Raw genomic sequence first — 16715 nt, forward strand, 5'->3', positions numbered from 1 at the left:
TTGTGACTCAGTGTCAGGGAGCCCCAAGCAGTGTGCAATCATCAGCCTCACTCAGGCCTTCTTCCTTGGGGTTGAGAAGCAATGGACTAAAAGGATGAGAGGTGGCTTAACCCTGCAAAACTTGGAAGGGTTATTGACTAAGACCACCAAAACCAAAGTAGTGGGTATACCCGCTTTCTGTGTCCCCTCTACCAAACATCTAGTTTGGTAGAGGATTGGGGGCATTAAGACTCCGAGTTGCCTGTCTGCTTGGCTACCTCCCATCCTTATAGAAGAGTGAAGGGAATTGCTCATTTCCAGGAAGGAGAGATGACTTTGTCAAGCTTCTCATTTCTTGGTTGAAAGAGGCTGGCAGTTGGTGAAGGGAGTTACAGGTAAGGATCTCTTTGGTTATACCCCATTGAAGCCAAAACCTCTATTTAGACATCTGATATTCAAGTTGAAACTGTCAAGCCTGTTAACTATCCATTTGCCTATAGCAAAATTCTTGAACTCTCTGCTACCAAGTCACCTAAAGCAAAAAGTAAAAGAAAGAAAAGCCTCCATGGAGTTACTTGCCTCCCTGAAAGTGTAAAAAACATTCCTTTGAAGGTAATTTTTGTCTGTGAAATCATATTTACTGTTATTTCCCACTGGGTTATAAGTCCCTGAAGGACAGGGCTATCTTATCTCGAAATCCCCAGAAACCCTACTTGATGCTACTCGTACCAGAAAGCGAACACTGAACTTCACCAATTTTATTCTCTTAAATATGAAAATACTTGAATCAAATTCAGTGCTCATTCTGTCGCTCTTTCTGGGTATCTAATTAGCAGCTTTTTTCCTACTGACTCTTTTTTTTTCTTTCTGGCCAAGCTACGCGGCATGTGGGATCTTAGTTCCCCAACCAGGGATCGAACCCGAGCCCCCCTGCAGCAGAAGCATGGAATCTTAAGCACTGGACCACCAGGGAAGTCCCCCTATTGACTCTTTAGTCATAAGCTACTTTAGGTGTTCTTGAAAATAACCATAAAAAGTGTGGACATTTTCAATTTCTAGCATTTTTTTTTTCAACATGCCAGAAGGATGTTCTAAATACGTCCCCTTCTTTCTCACCCCCCTCTTTTTTTTAAACCGCCAGGTATCCGTTACAGCACTGATGTGAGTGTAGATGAAGTAAAAGCTCTGGCTTCTCTGATGACATATAAGTGTGCAGTGGTTGGTAAGTGGTCTCCTTTGCTGCTACCTAATAAGAACTCTTTGGGGAAATATGTTTGCATACAAGGTTGTTAGAGAAATATACCTCATCAGAAGTGGGGGTTTTTTGTTTTTGTTTTTAGGTTGCACAGTTTGACTTATATCATTTTTCAATTAGTCTTAATTAAGATTTAGTCTTTTTTTTTTAATGGGGAACTTTATAGGAACTAATTGAATTTTCCTTAAGTGTAGATCTTTGTTTAAATCCCTTTCTATACTCTGTAAATAAGACCAAATCATAGTAAAAGGAAAATAAATATGCCATTACATTTTAGAAATAGTAAAGCACACTGATTAAATATGCATTGTAATTTGCCTAGTCTAGTTTCTGTTCACTAGAATTTTAAGGTACAACATTTTAGAAGAGATTGTGGGTTTATCTATTGAATTTTCTGAAACTAAAGCTAAAAGTATCATACTTTTATAACATTACACAGTGCTTTCTGCCTTTTGAATTCTTTTAGCCTTTATATGGAATAACTTTCAGCCTTCTCTTTCAGATGTGCCATTTGGGGGTGCCAAAGCTGGTGTTAAGATCAATCCCAGGAACTATACCGTAAGTATCAAAGTGACATTAGTGCACATGGTGCATTTACAAAGGACTTGGAATTACTGGACTTCTGTGTATCCCCTACACCAGTGAGATTAATGGTTCCTGTTGCTTTTATAAATTTCTTTATTTCTTTATTTATTTTTGGCTGCGTTGGGTCTTTGTTGCTGCGCGTGGGCTTTCTCTAGTTGTGGTGAGCAGGGGCTACTCTTCGTTGCGGTGCACAGGCTTCTCATTGCGGTGGCTTCTCTTGTTGCGGAGCACAGGCTCTAGGTGCGCAGGCTTCAGTAGTTGTGGCTCGCAGGCTCAGTAATTGTGGCGCACGGTCTTAGTTGCTCCGCGGCATGTGGGATCTTTCTGGACCAGGTCTCAAACCCGTGTCCCCTGCATTGGCAGGTGGATTCTTAACCACTGCGCCACCAGGGAAGTCGTCCTGTTGCTTTTAAAAGTAATGGAAAAACAAGCAGATAATTAACTCATTGAGTGTTTTGCCATATGAAAGGTCACCTACTTACATCAGTGTCCTTTTTCATTTTCTTACTTGGTTAAAAGGTAATTAGTATAATTAGTATACCTTCATATTCTTAAGCATTTATATTCATGCGTGTTATATACGACTATAATATAAATATAACTGTGCTCTGAGATTTTTATGTTGGGATCCCAAGGTTCTAGTGACATATCTTAACTAGTTTGGTAAAAATTTTATTATTTATCCTTTCAATTCCAAGTTAATTTAAGCTGCTAATTAACCTCTGTATTAAGTTAAATAAATTATGTGAATAAATACCTGTATACGAACAATGTATATGATTTTATTTTTTAAATTTGCAATTTAAATGAAAATACACCATAAGGATTGCTCATAAGATCCTATATTAATACAAGGAGAACAGGTTTGAGCCTTAGTGCTACTACCTGTTCCTTATGTAACCTAATTTCTAGTCTCTCAGAAATTTAAAATTTAATTTCCGTTTAAAATGGAAATACCTACTTTATGAATTGTTCTGAAGAGTACACAAGAAGATATATGAAAATGTCCTATAAGTAGAAAATAGGATGCAACTATTATCTCCACAAGTGGTTTTTCTATCAAAAATTATTTTTTCATTATTGTTTGTGTTTCACCTTTTTCCTTTATAGGATAATGAATTGGAAAAGATCACAAGGAGGTTCACCATGGAGCTGGCAAAGAAGGGCTTTATTGGTATGTATTGCCATGTAGATTTCCACAGAGTGGTAACATCTAAAAAGTAATTGTCTTAATTTAAACTCCTGCTTTTGTCTATACATGCATGGAGAGACTTGTCCTTACTTTGAGAAATTGGGTTCTGTGTTAAACATGGTGAACATACCTGGGCCTGTTCATGACACCTCTCTAATAGAAAAGTTCAGGTTCTCAGTATACAGTGTGGATACCAGGAGAGGTCACTTCCACCTCTTCTCCTTGTACAGACATAATAAAGGTTTTTGATCAGTGTAACAGCATTGAACAACAAGCGCAATCACAACTGTGACATCCAAAAAGACTTTAGGAACTAAATAATGCCTGCATTATAAACAATTTTTAATATGCAAAAAGCAGTTTTGCAAGAGTAATCCTGTTGCGAAAGCAGTGAGAAAACTGATGCTGTTTGGAATTGGAGGCTTAAGCAGGCCTTTCGCTTCAAAGCAGTGGGCACAGGCTGGGAGGTGTGGAGGCTCATGCTGATTGATGACTCCCTGTGCCATCACTGGCTGATTTTAAGCATTCCTGGGGCTCCTAATGTTTGTTACTCGGACTAAATTTCTGAGGGTACTGATCTTCATTTTCTTGATTTTCTATCACGCTATTATCCATGTCATACGTTATTTTGTGTATGAGATGTGAATATTCTTTTCTGTAATATATAGTTATTATTTAATCTTTAAATTTCAAGCAAATTGTCTTTCTATTTATTTTCTTGTCCTGGAAAGATTCTGATTTGCTTTAAAAAAAAAAAATCATTTAATAGAATTTTGCCCCTTTAACAATAGTTAAAACTAAGAAGACTGACTAAAATAGGAAAGAAAATCTACTTTTCCTGTTTTCCTGTCCCTCTTGTTTTCCTTCCCCAGTATTCTTCTCACTGTTGACAAGTTCCTGTGAACTTACTATATCCTTATTTTGAAATCTGCCCCTTTTAAGTAACACTAGAACTTTACTAGATTTGTCCTGTCTTTTATAATTTAAAAGGCATTTGGATTCTTGGCATGCATCCTCCCTGGCACTGCTGTGAGCTTTACTTACACAGTCATTGTACAGGGGTAGCACTAGTTAATGAGATAACTACCTCCTTCACAGAAATATCTACTAATTCTGATAGCCTTCATAATTTTTTATATCATAACTTAGCTTAAACTCTTAGCTTAAATATCAAACGTACTTAATAGTCTTGAGTGGTTTCAGACTTTATTCAGTTGTATTTATTGTCCATATATAGAGGATATCCAGCTTAATTTTCTCTATATTGACAAGAACCCTGTAATTGCAAAGGTTAAAAAATGATTCATTGAAACGCTGAAAGCTTAAATATTAGCAATTTGACTTCTTTGCTTATGTGCAAAAGCCACCATGCAGCTAAACTGACATCTGGGCCCAGAAAGCTTTGTAGCATAAGAGGGATGCAGTTGGCATTCTTTCCCTCTCTAGGGCACAAAACTACTCCTGAGGAAACCTTTGGAACTGATGTCATTTCGGTTATTTTCTGACTTCCCTTTCCAGAGTTTCAGATTATGAGTTAGACCTGAATCTGGGTCCTAGCTCTGTCACTTCATATGAGTTTTAAGGTCAGCTTTTCAATTTCTGCAAAAAGAGTCAGCTCTGGTTTTGATAGGGGTTGCTTTGAATCTGTAGACCTATTTGTAGAGTGTTGCCATCTTAACCTTTTTATTTTTTTTGAATTTTGCTTTATTTTTTATACAGTAGGCTCTTATTAGTTATCTATTTTATACATATTAGTGTATATATAGTGTATATTTTATACATCAGCGTATACACGTCAATCCCAATCTCCCAATTCATCCCACCACCACCACCCCCGCACTTTTCCCCCCAACAATGCCACTTTTCATCCAACGGAGAACATTCATACCTTATTCTGTTTTCCACTTTAAACTAGTCCATGAACACTGAATGTCTTTCCATTTGTTTTTGTTTTAAAACATACATTTTATTTATTTATTTATTTGTTTGGGGTTTTTTTTAAATTTATTTATTTATTGATTTTTGGCTGCGTTGGCTCTTCCTTGCTGGGCGCATGCTTTCTCTAGTTGCGGCGAGCGGGGGCTACTCTTCGTTGTGGTGCGCGGGCTTCAGTAGTTGGGGCTTGTGTGTACAGGTCTCACACTACTTCTGTTAAGTTTATTCATAAGTATTTTATTCTTTCTGACACTGTTCTAAGAGATATTAGTCTGCCGTATTCTTTTCTTAAGAAGTCTTTGATACCAAGATAATACTAGCCTCATAGAATGAGTTGAGAAGTGGTCCTTCCTCTTTTTCTTTCTTTCTTCTTTCTTAGTTTGTGCAAGGGTGTTAATTCTGTTATGTGAGTTTAGATACCACCTTTGTAAACTGTGAAGTTCCCTTTTCATCCGCTATATCTCTATGCACCAAAATTACCCTCTTAGCTTTACCCCTACATTCATGTTCTGTGAAAGCAGTTGCTTTTTTCAGCCAATTTTTTATCTTATTTATACTGTTATGGGATTGAGTGATGGCATTTTAACTTTCCTAAGGGTAGTTACCTGTTTTTAAAAGGATGGACTTTCATACCTGTAGGTATTTGAGAATTTACCTGTAATCCAGGAATTGCTTATAATCTGTGCATCCCTATACATTGATTTTGTATGGAGTAGAAAACTCACAAGCCTAATAATATTTTGTGATTTTGCTTTGGGTAGGGGGAGCTATCTGACTTCAGCATATCTAGACTAATAATTGTTTTTGAAAGACAATTTATTATTATACATTTTTGATTTACAGAGTACATACCTCAAACTTGCCCTTCTCCAAATAGAATTGTTATTTGAGGCAACAAGCTTATTTAACACTTGATATTGCTGAAAACAAGCATAATACTTTTGTAGATACCTCTAAAGAGATGTGGGAGCAATTTGTCATTTATACCTTAGGAGAAAAGCAATATGATTAAATATACTTGTATTACCCTCCAGTTGAGGTATGTCACTGTAAAGGAATGGGAATTGTGAGCCAGTGGAACAGTGGAGCCCTTTTGTCAGAGGATGAGGCTAGAATATGGCATTAACTGTTCCAAGCAGGAAAGCTGTATGGGGTGAGGGTGGGTTGGGGGAAGTTAGACTTCTTGATATTTGTAAGATGCCTAAGGAAAAGAGTACCAGGACATAGGAGAGTTACAGGTTGGGTACGGAAGGGGGAGCAAGAGTGTAAAAAACAAAACTTTGACCATTTCAAAGTTGTCTTACACCAATCCTGTATCGTTACATCACAACTTGTATAAAGAAGTACATATGTAGGGCCTGGGCCCCTAAAATGTAGAAGAATGTTAGAATGGACCTTATTCTGTTGATTAAAAGTAGTAATTATAGGAAGAACTCAAGTATAGCTCTTAGAAAGAACTTAATTTGGGAGACAATAGTTTAATCATTTAAAAGTTGTGTTTTTCTTTTTATAAAGATAACGAGTTTGTATTTTATAATTAAAACAATATAGAAAGTTATAAACAATGCTGAAATCTAAACATAGTGAAAAAGTTTGTGCATATTTTCTAAACCTCTGCATACATGTATACACATGGAAATATGTACAGTTATTATACATTGGTATATATAAAGAGAACTTTATACGAATGGGAACTTATAGATGCTATATGAAACCTGCTTTTTTTCCCCACATGTATGTTTTGGTGATGATTCCAAGTCATTTACATGGATGTACATCATTCTTTGTAATGGCTGCATAGTATTTCTTTGTATAGATGACCCATTAAATAATTAGGCTGTTTTGTATTGTATTCTTACTGTTTTGATGGGTATATTTCTGTGTATTCCTGCCTTTACAGATTTGAGTGGGCACCATTTAATACATTTCCATCTGAGATCTCACTGGACATCAGCATTAGTGCTGTCATTGGCACTTGTTGCTGCCTGTGGGCTAGCTTCTTGTTATCCTCAAACTTTTTATTTGCTGATCTGAGGAACTGAAAGTCAAGGCCTAAAACTTTCTGTACAGAGTAAGCTTTGAATAATAGGTCAAAGCAGCATTATGTCACGGATAAAGGTATTATGGGGCTTAACATAATACTTCAGCAGTGTGTCTTTTCCCTTTTTCTACTTGGTGAGGAGGGCTTACACCCCCAGTAAGCAAGTATGTCACTGTGCTGTCTCATACACATAAATTTTCTAACCATAACAGCCCTCCTTATGGTACTGTTATCTCTAAGTACAGTTTAAGGAACTGAGGTCAAGAGAGGCTAAACTGGTTTGCCTATGCTTGCAACATTCAGAAGTCTGTTGAGTGGCTTACCAGTTGTGCATAGCTAATTTCACGTAGCAAGTGAACACCAGTGGGAGAAGCTATCATGTAACACTGTGTATTTGTAAATTTTGTAATGAAACATTTAATAAGTATTTCTATGACTTGAATTAGTAACCTAGATGAAATCTAAAGATTTCTAGCCATGGTAGCTTTGTTATTATAGAGAATTGCAAGGATCTATGTGTTTGAGATGCATTTATCTTAAAAACTGGTGCGATGCCCTTTCCCTATGCCCCCAGGTCCTGGCATTGATGTGCCTGCCCCAGACATGAGCACAGGCGAGCGGGAGATGTCCTGGATTGCTGACACCTATGCTAGCACCATAGGGCACTATGTGAGTACCCACCAAAAGCTCTGAGGGCTTCATTTGCTATCTACCAGAAATAACAGTTCAAATGATGGTATGTATAAGGGGAGAATTCACTGGGTTTTTCTCCTCTCCTTTAATCATATCGTGATTTTATGTATTACTTCTGTCTATCTTATATCATAAATGCAGTGAACTTGGATTGAGCTTTTACTCATATGCAACCCTATCCTGACCGCTGGGATGGGCCCTCAAAGATCACCTCCCAGGGCAGGATACATTACAAGACAGTAAAAGGGAAATAAGGAAGCATTCAATTCGGGCTTTTCCCTCAAAGGAACTAAGACACATTAACAGATAAGGTATGGAGATAGTGTAATAGCAGGGTGGAGAGTTTCTAAAAGCAGGCTTCCTGGAAGAGGTATTTGGTCAGGGCTGGACATTGAAAGTGGATAGAATTTAAACATGAAGATTTGGAGGATAGGAGGGGAAACTGTAGAAAGAGCTCAGATTGTCTGAAGATAAGGCACATTTAGAAAGGTGGTAATGATGAAGTAAGTGAAAGAGTAGAAAAATAATCAAGTCCCAGTGTTTTTATTTTACTTGCTAGTCAGCGGGGAGCCTTTGATGCTGACCCTTCCTTAGGGGAGAGGGGCCAGCAACAGTGTTAGGCTGGAGCAAAGAGATGGCCTCCACAGTGTCAGTGTCTGTCTTCACAGCCGGTAGCGATAGGGCTGGGGAGAAGCATTGGCTCATGACAGAGGTAGACTCAGCAGGACTGGGTTGCATCTATGGGACCAAGGAAAAGAACAGGGTTGAGTCAGAAAGAACCAGGAGGACTCAAAGTCTGGGGACTGAGCAGAAGTAGTGCCATTAATGCAGAACACAAGAAGAACAACTAACTTCGTCCTTCAAAGGGATGGAACCTTGAAAAACACTTAAGGAGTAGGAAGAGAAAGTGAGTTGAAAAGACATTTTGTTACCCAAAAACTGGGTTCACCTCTTGGTGGGTGTCAAGCCAAAAGACACAACCAAGCCAAAGATCAGTAGGATTTATTACTTGCAGCAAGTAGGGAGAACACTGGGATCTTTCCCAAAGCAGTGTCTCCCTGAACAGCAAAATTGGGGAAGTTTTAAGTTAAGGGTACCTGCATATTCATGAAAGGACTTGGGTGGTTGGCAGAGTCCAAGCTTTAGTTGATTGAAGTCACTAAGATCAGAAAAGGTCAACATCGTCATCCCTTAGGTTCCAGTTGATCTGAAGGTTGAGCACTTCAGGCTTATCTTTACCATTGAAACAGAACAGGGAGTCTTTACAACTGATAAATTATCTTGGCTATTGTTACTTCTCTTGCTTGATAACATTCTTCTGTTCCCTTAAGATCATTAATTATTGAGACCTGTTCAAGTACAAGCATTGTAGACAGGCTTTGATATCAAAATGGCTTAGATCACAAAATGGCTTCTCATGTCAAGAAAGCCATGCCTCGTTCTCTTTCTCCAGGGACCCCCTACCCTAACTGCTCACAATTTATTTTAAAAATATAGAGAGAGCACTTACTACATGGGAGGCTTAACGTGCAAGCAAGGAGTTCAGTACAATTGGGGTAAAGGCTAGAAGGAAAAGGTTTGATGCTGTGAAGAGTGCTGGGGGCCTGACCACGTCTCTGGAGTAGGATCAGAAAAGCCTCCTTGAGATGTAACCTTCTGGTCTGCACTCTGAGAGATGAGTACACATCAACCAGCGGAAGTGGCACTGGCCAAGGGTTGGAAGCAGAAGGAAGCACCTGGGTAAATGTCCTGATGTGAAACGAGGTGAACCTGAGAGGCTGAGGGAAAACTATGGTGGCCAGGGTAGAGAGGGCGGGCGTGAGAGAGGCCAGCAGAGGAGAGTCGGGCCAGATTCCTACCTTGTAGGCGACAGCAAGGACTTTGGTCTTTGTCCTAAAAACAGAGGGAACCCAGTGAAGTGCTAATTGTAAGCAGGTGTGTGACACAGTAAGCTTCACTCTGTGCAGCAGAGAATGGGATTGTTGGGGACAGGAGACTACACAGGAGCCCAAAAGAGATGATATTGGCCTGCCATAGAGTTGGAGAGGAATGGACAGATAGAAGAGTGATTGGGGGGTGGAGGAAAGGAACAATTAGTTAGAAAAGAATGAGAAGTGCCAAGAGCTTCGCGTTGTGGATGTTCTGAGGGGGTGGTTCTAAGAAGAGACCAATTCAGCAACTAGATTGGAATAGTGAGGTTGGAGCCAGACTGCAGGGGCGTGTTGAGAGGGAAGTAGGGCATGAAGAGTAGCCCTCACTTAAGAAAAATGGCGCTAGAGAGGAGACAGCTTGAAAGGTGCCTGTTGTCTAAAGAGAAAGGTTTTTGTTGTTCTTGGCATGTTGATTGGTGTGGGCCACAGATTCATCTTTTAAGGGCCCCAGTGGAAAGATAGGCCTTAGAAGAGGAGGAATATTGTTTCCTCTAAAAGGAAGGAAGGGGGCATCTAATGGGGGAATTTAGGCTTGTCTCATTTCCTGGGGGGTGATGTAGTGTGTAGTTGGGAGCACACTCAGACACCCTGGATTCTGGGACTGGCTCCTTCACATACCAGCTCTGTGACCTGGGGCAAGTGCCTTAAGCTCTCTGTGCCTCACTTTCCTTATATGTAAAATAACAATAATAATAGCACCTAGTTCATGAGACAGTCATGAGGATTAAGTGAATGACAGTATAATTATAACTGGCCCTCAGTAAGCATAAAAAATAAATACTTATAAACACTAAACCAGGTAAATTCCACAAATCCCCTGAAATAAAACAGGAGCAGTATAAGACACTTCAAAGAATTTTGGTTTTGACTGCCATTCCCAAAAGGTTGCTCTTCCATGTCACCTTCTTACGTTAAATGAGCTCTGGTTATGGTCTTTCATTCTTTTTAAGCAAGGCATTAGACTGAATAGTACAAAACAGTGGGCAGTACATTGTTATTCGTAGCTCTCTCCCAAAGGTGACAAAAGAAAGTTTTGTGAGGCCCTGCCAACTAAACCTTGGACTAAACACTGGTAAAAGACTGTCCTTCTTAAAGTGATAGGAAATACAAAATCAGAGCCTAAGGTAAGAAGCCGCAGTTTTTGTTTCTTGTTTTCAGACGTGTACCTGAACACGCAGCTCCTTTTGCCTAGCCCTGAAGTTTGGGTGCTGGAGAGCAAGCGAGTTCTCCACCCGGGCCCAGGCTTCCAAAGCAATTAGGTATGCTGGGCATCTCGCAGGCAGCCAGCCAGCCAACCGGCACCGTGCCTGACCTCAGACAGGATTGCTGTCAGCTCCAGCATTTGCATTTTCTCTGTTCAAAAGCATTTGGCACTTACTTGGTTTGCAATTCTGTATTCATAAGCATTAACTATTCATGAAGGAAAACTGTGGGAAAACTACTAATTCCATAAATCACTTTACTGGACTGTTTTGTTTTGGTTTTTTTACTTTTGTTCTTTTTGTTGGTAATGATACAGCTAATACAATTCTAAAAGTTCTTATTTAAACAGTTTTTAACTTATCCGGCTAGAACATACACTGAGGGGTAGGGAATATGATATGAAGTAAGGTACTTTATCTTGTTTCACATGGGTAGCAAATTGCCTCAGCAAATTTATTAAATAGTCCATACTTTAGCCACTGATTTAAAATGCTTCCTGTATTTAATATTGATTTCCTATATACAATAAGACTGTCTCTAGTTTCTCCTGTCCCACAGAAGACAGTAGATTTGTCTATTATGCACTGTTCTGGTTGCTACAGTTTACAGTATGCTAAACTGGTTGCTTCCAGTTTATCCCTTGGAAGGGAAGCCCTCCCAAGCCCCTTTCTTCCTTCTAATTGTACTTGTTTCTGAACCAGAATACATGCACACTGTCGATTCAGAGAGTACAGAATGGAGAAGACTTACTCTCCCACTCAGCTTCTTAGAGCTAACAGCTACTACAGGAGGTGCTCTGCTGACACATGGGCATGGTCCTCTGTGTCTCACCCACGTGTACCCCTTTTTTTAACTCCAGTAATACCATACTATATATATACACAATTTTTTGTATATATACAATTGTATATATAGTATGGAATTAGAATTTCTGGATTAATGGCTTTTTATCTTGATAGGTATTCTAGTTGCCCTGCAAAGCTTAGTTACTTTGTTTTCTTTCTTATTTCTTGAATACTTTTGTTAATCCACTCTTAGGTGAACTTGAGTTATCTCTTAAAGTTCTTTGTTAAAAGTGACACTTAATTGAACTTCTAGATTAGTTTGGTAGAAAAATATTTTTACAGTGTTGAGTCTTCCCATCCATGAACACCGTAATGGCTCTTCCTATCTTAGGTTCTGTTTTGGTGACATGCTCAAGTCTTATGATAAATTTTAAGACAACTACAGGTGACATGTATACCCTTACTTAGTAGGGCTTAAACATTTGGTGAAGGAATAATAGTTTTAAGCTGAACTATCTCTACTTTTGTGATACTGCTATTTGTATTTACTTGATGTTTAATTCCTAAAAACCCTGTTTCTCCCATCAGAAAATAGTCTACTTTATTATATATTTTCTAGGAACAGAAATTTGAAAAGGTGAGACTTATCCCTATTGATGAAAGTATACCTTAAACACACACACACTCCTAATGAGCATATTAGTTAAATGAGAATGTGTTTCCACTTTAACGCTGCTTTATGTTGGTTCATCATAGAAATTGATGTTGACATTTCATCTTTTAAGTTTTGCCCTTTTTTTGCAGGATATTAATGCCCATGCCTGTGTTACCGGTAAGCCCATCAGTCAGGGTGGAATCCACGGACGGATCTCTGCTACTGGTCGGGGAGTTTTCCATGGGATTGAAAACTTCATCAATGAAGCTTCTTACATGAGTATTTTAGGAATGACACCAGGATTTGGAGATAAAACATTTGTTGTTCAGGTAAAAATGTTTGCTTTCTTAAAGAATGACTGATACACATGTAATAGTAAGTTTTTCAGTGTTTTAAGATTTGCAGTTTTTTTAAATTTTATTGGAGTAGAGTTGATTTGTAATGTGTTCATTTCTGCTGAACAGCAAAGTGATTCAGTTATAATATAGTTCCCTGTGCTGTACAGTAGAACCTTGTTGTTTATCCATCTTATATATAATAGTTTGCATGTGCTAATCCCAAACTTCCACAAACCAGTTGTTGCTCTCTCCTCTGAGCCTCTGAAGCTCCCTTTCTGATCTTCCCACCGGTGATGGGGCTTCCCAGAGTGTGGGAACCTTTCCTCTTTTATAGCTGTCTTCCAGGGGCACAGGTCCCATCCCAGTTCCTTTTTTTTTTTTTTTTTTTCCCTTTTGTCCTACCTGAGTATATGGAGATCTTTCTTGTCCTTTCAGGTATTTGAGGTCTAGTGATCAGTAGGTATTCTGTGAGAATTGTTCCATTTGTAGATGTATTTTTGATGTATTTATGGGAAGAGGTGAGTTGCACATCCTTGTACTCCTCCTCGACTGGAGCCCCTAGATTTGCAATTTTTAAAATTTGATTCTTTGGATCTCTTAAGTTTTAAAATGGACATATGAAGAGTAATACATCCTTTATTTTTTGAACCTTGGTAAGATTCATGGGACTAAACCAAGTATCTCTCAGAAACATATGAAACTATCACCAACTTCTTTTATTTGATATTTAAATTGAAATTGTATCCAGAAGGGGACATCTCTTAAACTATTATGTGTATACAGAAAGGTTTACACAATGATCCAAATTTCAACTTCGTGTGGTGATTAATTAGTTTACTTAGATGAATCAAAATTAAGTTGACTCCTACTTTAAAATAAAACCCATACCCCTCCCAATTACTGACTTATCTTTTCACAACCATAGGACATCTGGTCATCAGGAACTGAGGTCCTAGGTAGCGTCGTTGGCATCAACTACCGTTTCTTTATAGGCCAGCAAGGCTGCATGTCACTGAATGTCCTCAGGACTCATTATCACAGAGGACAAAGGGTTGGGTTCCACATTCCAAAACAGAAATTTATTGTTGGAGACATTGTTTCTTTTATCAAAAGGATTTTGAGAATTACTTCTAAACCAACAGAACTGTATTGGTCAGAATATGACATTTATCATCTGTGCTAGGACTTTGATTTTTGTTTCATGTACAACTGTTCTTCACAGGGATTTGGTAATGTGGGCCTGCACTCTATGAGATATTTACATCGTTTTGGTGCTAAATGTGTTGGTGTTGGTGAATCTGATGGGAGCATATGGAATCCAGATGGTATTGACCCAAAGGAACTGGAAGACTTCAAATTGGTATGTTAATGTAATATCTGAACAGTCTGACCACCTGAATGTTGTAAAGTTGAAATAAGTATTATTGAAATCTTTGCATTGCTTTTTTTAAAATTAATTTTTATTGGAGTATAGTTGATTTGCAGTGTTGTGTTAGTTTCTACTGTACAGCAAAGTGAATCAGTTATACATATATCCATTCTTTTTTAGATTCTGTTCCTATATAGGTGATAACAGAGTATTGAGTAGAGTTCCCTGTGCTATACAGTAGGTCCTTATTAGTTATCTGTTGTATATAGAGTACTGTATACGTGTCAATCCCAATCTCCCAATTTATCCCTCCCCACCTTCCCCCCCGGTAACCATAAGTTTGTTTTCTACATCTGTGACTCTATTTCTGTTTTGTAAATAGGTTCATTTGTACCATTTTTAGATTCCACATATACGCAATTATCATATGATGTTTGTCTTTCTCTGTCTGACTTCACTCAGTATGACAATCTCTAGGTCCATCCAGGTCTCTGCAAATGGCATTATTTCATCCTTTTTAGACTGTCATATTTTAGATTCCACATATACATGATATCATATGGTATTTGCCTTTCTCTTTTTGACTTACTTCACTTAGTATGATAATCTCTAGTTGCATCCATGTTGCTGCAAATAGCATTATTTCATTCTTTATGGCTGAGTAATTAATATTCCATCGTATGTACGTACCACATCTTCTTTATCCATTCATCTGTCGATGGACACTTAGGTTGCTTCCATGTCATGGCTGTTGTAAATAGTGCTGCAATGAACATTGGGAGGCATGTGTCTTTTCGAATTATGGTTTCTCCAGGTATATGTCCAGGAGTGGGATTGCTGGATCATATGGTAGCTCTATTTTTAGTTTTTTAAGGAACCTCCATAGTGTTCTCCATAGTGGCTGTACCAATTTACATTCCCACCAACAGTGCAAGAGGGTTCCCTTTTCTCCACACCCTCTCCAGCACTTATTGTCTGTAGATTTCTTGATGATGGCCATTCTGACCAGTGTGAGGTGATACCTCGTTGTAGTTTTGATTTGCTTTTTTCTAATTATTAGTGATGTTGAGCATCTTTTCATGTGCTTCTTGGCCATCTGTATGTCTTCTTTGGAGAAATGTCTATTTGGATCTTCCACCCTTTTTTTTTTTTTTTTTTCACCCATTTTTTGATTGGGTTTGTTTTTTTGATATTGAGCTGCATGAGCTGTTTGTATATTTTGGAGATTAATCCCTTGTTGGTCGCTTCGTTTACAAGTATTTTCTCCCATTCTGTGGGTTGTCTTTTCATTTTGTTTGCTTATTTTTTTTAATGTAACTCAAAGACCTCCTACTAAATGAGTCTTCATATCATAGGCACTAAACATAAACATTTAAAACTCTGTTGCAGCCATTAATTCTGATTTTCAATCAATTATAGCAACATGGAACAATCCTGGGCTTCCCCAAAGCAAAGATCTATGAAGGGAACATCTTGGAGGCGGACTGTGACATATTGATCCCTGCTGCCAGTGAGAAGCAGCTGACCAAGTCCAATGCACCCAGAGTCAAAGCCAAGGTGACAGCATGATGGGTTCAACCTTAGCAATGTGGAGTGACACTGAGAGTCATAGAAAAGCTCTAATGGGTTTCCTCTTTTTTTAAAAAAAAGAAAGCAACTTTATTGGGATGTATTGGGTTGGCCAAAAAGTTCATTCAGGTTCGTTACCATCTTATGGAAAAACCCAGATAAACTTTTTGGCCATACAGTTCCCCACGCATACAATTTAAAGTGGGATTTTGCTTCTCTCCCACAGCCCTCTCCCCCACACATCTCTTGAGCTCAGCTGGAGGGGATTGGACGGTGTTATTGGCATTTCTCTATGTGACTCTATGTGACTTTCTTGCAGATCATTGCTGAAGGTGCCAATGGACCGACAACTCCAGAAGCTGATAAGATTTTCCTAGAGAGGAACATCATGGTTATTCCAGTAAGTAATCTACGTTTGCCAGATTTTATATGTACTTGGAATCATAATTGTCTTTTGCAGGGAACTGGGGGAAGAGGAGGATTGTTAGTTTCCCAAGCCTTAGTGATGAATTCTTCATCTTTATTTTGCTTTTTTAAAAATTTATTTATTTATATTTATTTATTTTTTATTTTTGGCTGCGTCGGGTCTTAGTTGCGGGATGCGGGATCTTTTGTTGCAGCGCACAGGCTCTTGGCTGTGGCTCGCGAGCTTCTCTCTAGGTGTGGCACGCAGGCTCCAGGGTGTGTGGGCACTGTAGTTGTGGCGCGCAGGCTCCAGAGCGTGTGGGCTCTGTAGTTTGCTGCACACAGGCTCTCTAGTTGAGGCGCTCAGGCTCAGTAGTTGCAGTGTGCAGGCTTAGTTGCCTCGCAGCATGTGGGATCTTAGTTCCCTGACTAGGGATCAAACCCGCGTGCCCTGCATTGCAGGACAGATTCTCTACCACTGGACCACCAGGGAAGTCCCTTTATTTTGCTTTTAAGAAAATAAAGTAGAAGTGTGGTTAATAAGTCTGTCTTATATTGGACCTGAACGTTTTCTTCCAACTTCAGGCTCTTTCTTGAGTATGTATTTAGACTTCTTAAATCCAGTTATATAAATGTATAATGTGCTAGAAGTACTATTCTAACTTTCAAATGTCCCTTGCTGTCTTACTCAGAAAGCTAATATGAGTAACATGTGCTTAAGTTTTTCAGTGGTTAAGCATGGGGTCTGTACCAAAAGGTCATTGGAAGTTAGAAGTTAGT

At 38.8% G+C, this 16715-nt stretch overlaps 2 protein-coding genes and 1 long non-coding RNA gene across 5 annotated transcripts in view; 1 reads left to right on the forward strand and 2 right to left on the reverse strand.

Moving 5' to 3' along the window:
• Window positions 1-16715, reverse strand: part of SHLD2 (shieldin complex subunit 2) — a 165824-nt gene that overhangs the window by 110444 nt on the left and 38665 nt on the right. The gene's annotated exons all lie outside the window — the stretch shown is intronic.
• Window positions 1-16715, forward strand: part of GLUD1 (glutamate dehydrogenase 1) — a 39115-nt gene that overhangs the window by 13679 nt on the left and 8721 nt on the right. Inside the window, exons 2-9 of the mRNA XM_057530493.1 lie at window positions 1121-1201; window positions 1737-1792; window positions 2930-2993; window positions 7562-7656; window positions 12404-12583; window positions 13815-13952; window positions 15381-15518; window positions 15850-15930. Coding sequence (XP_057386476.1) covers window positions 1121-1201; window positions 1737-1792; window positions 2930-2993; window positions 7562-7656; window positions 12404-12583; window positions 13815-13952; window positions 15381-15518; window positions 15850-15930 — 833 coding nt within the window. The remainder of the gene's footprint in view (window positions 1-1120; window positions 1202-1736; window positions 1793-2929; window positions 2994-7561; window positions 7657-12403; window positions 12584-13814; window positions 13953-15380; window positions 15519-15849; window positions 15931-16715) is intronic.
• LOC130705009 (uncharacterized) lies at window positions 1895-3222 on the reverse strand. Its single transcript, XR_009005598.1, has 2 exons — window positions 3142-3222; window positions 1895-2225 (listed from the first exon to the last, which is right to left on the reverse strand). It is a non-coding gene; the product is annotated as an uncharacterized LOC130705009 (long non-coding RNA).

This window comes from Balaenoptera acutorostrata, chromosome 16 (assembly GCF_949987535.1).
Source record: "Balaenoptera acutorostrata chromosome 16, mBalAcu1.1, whole genome shotgun sequence".
NCBI classification, from domain to species: Eukaryota; Metazoa; Chordata; class Mammalia; order Artiodactyla; family Balaenopteridae; genus Balaenoptera; species Balaenoptera acutorostrata.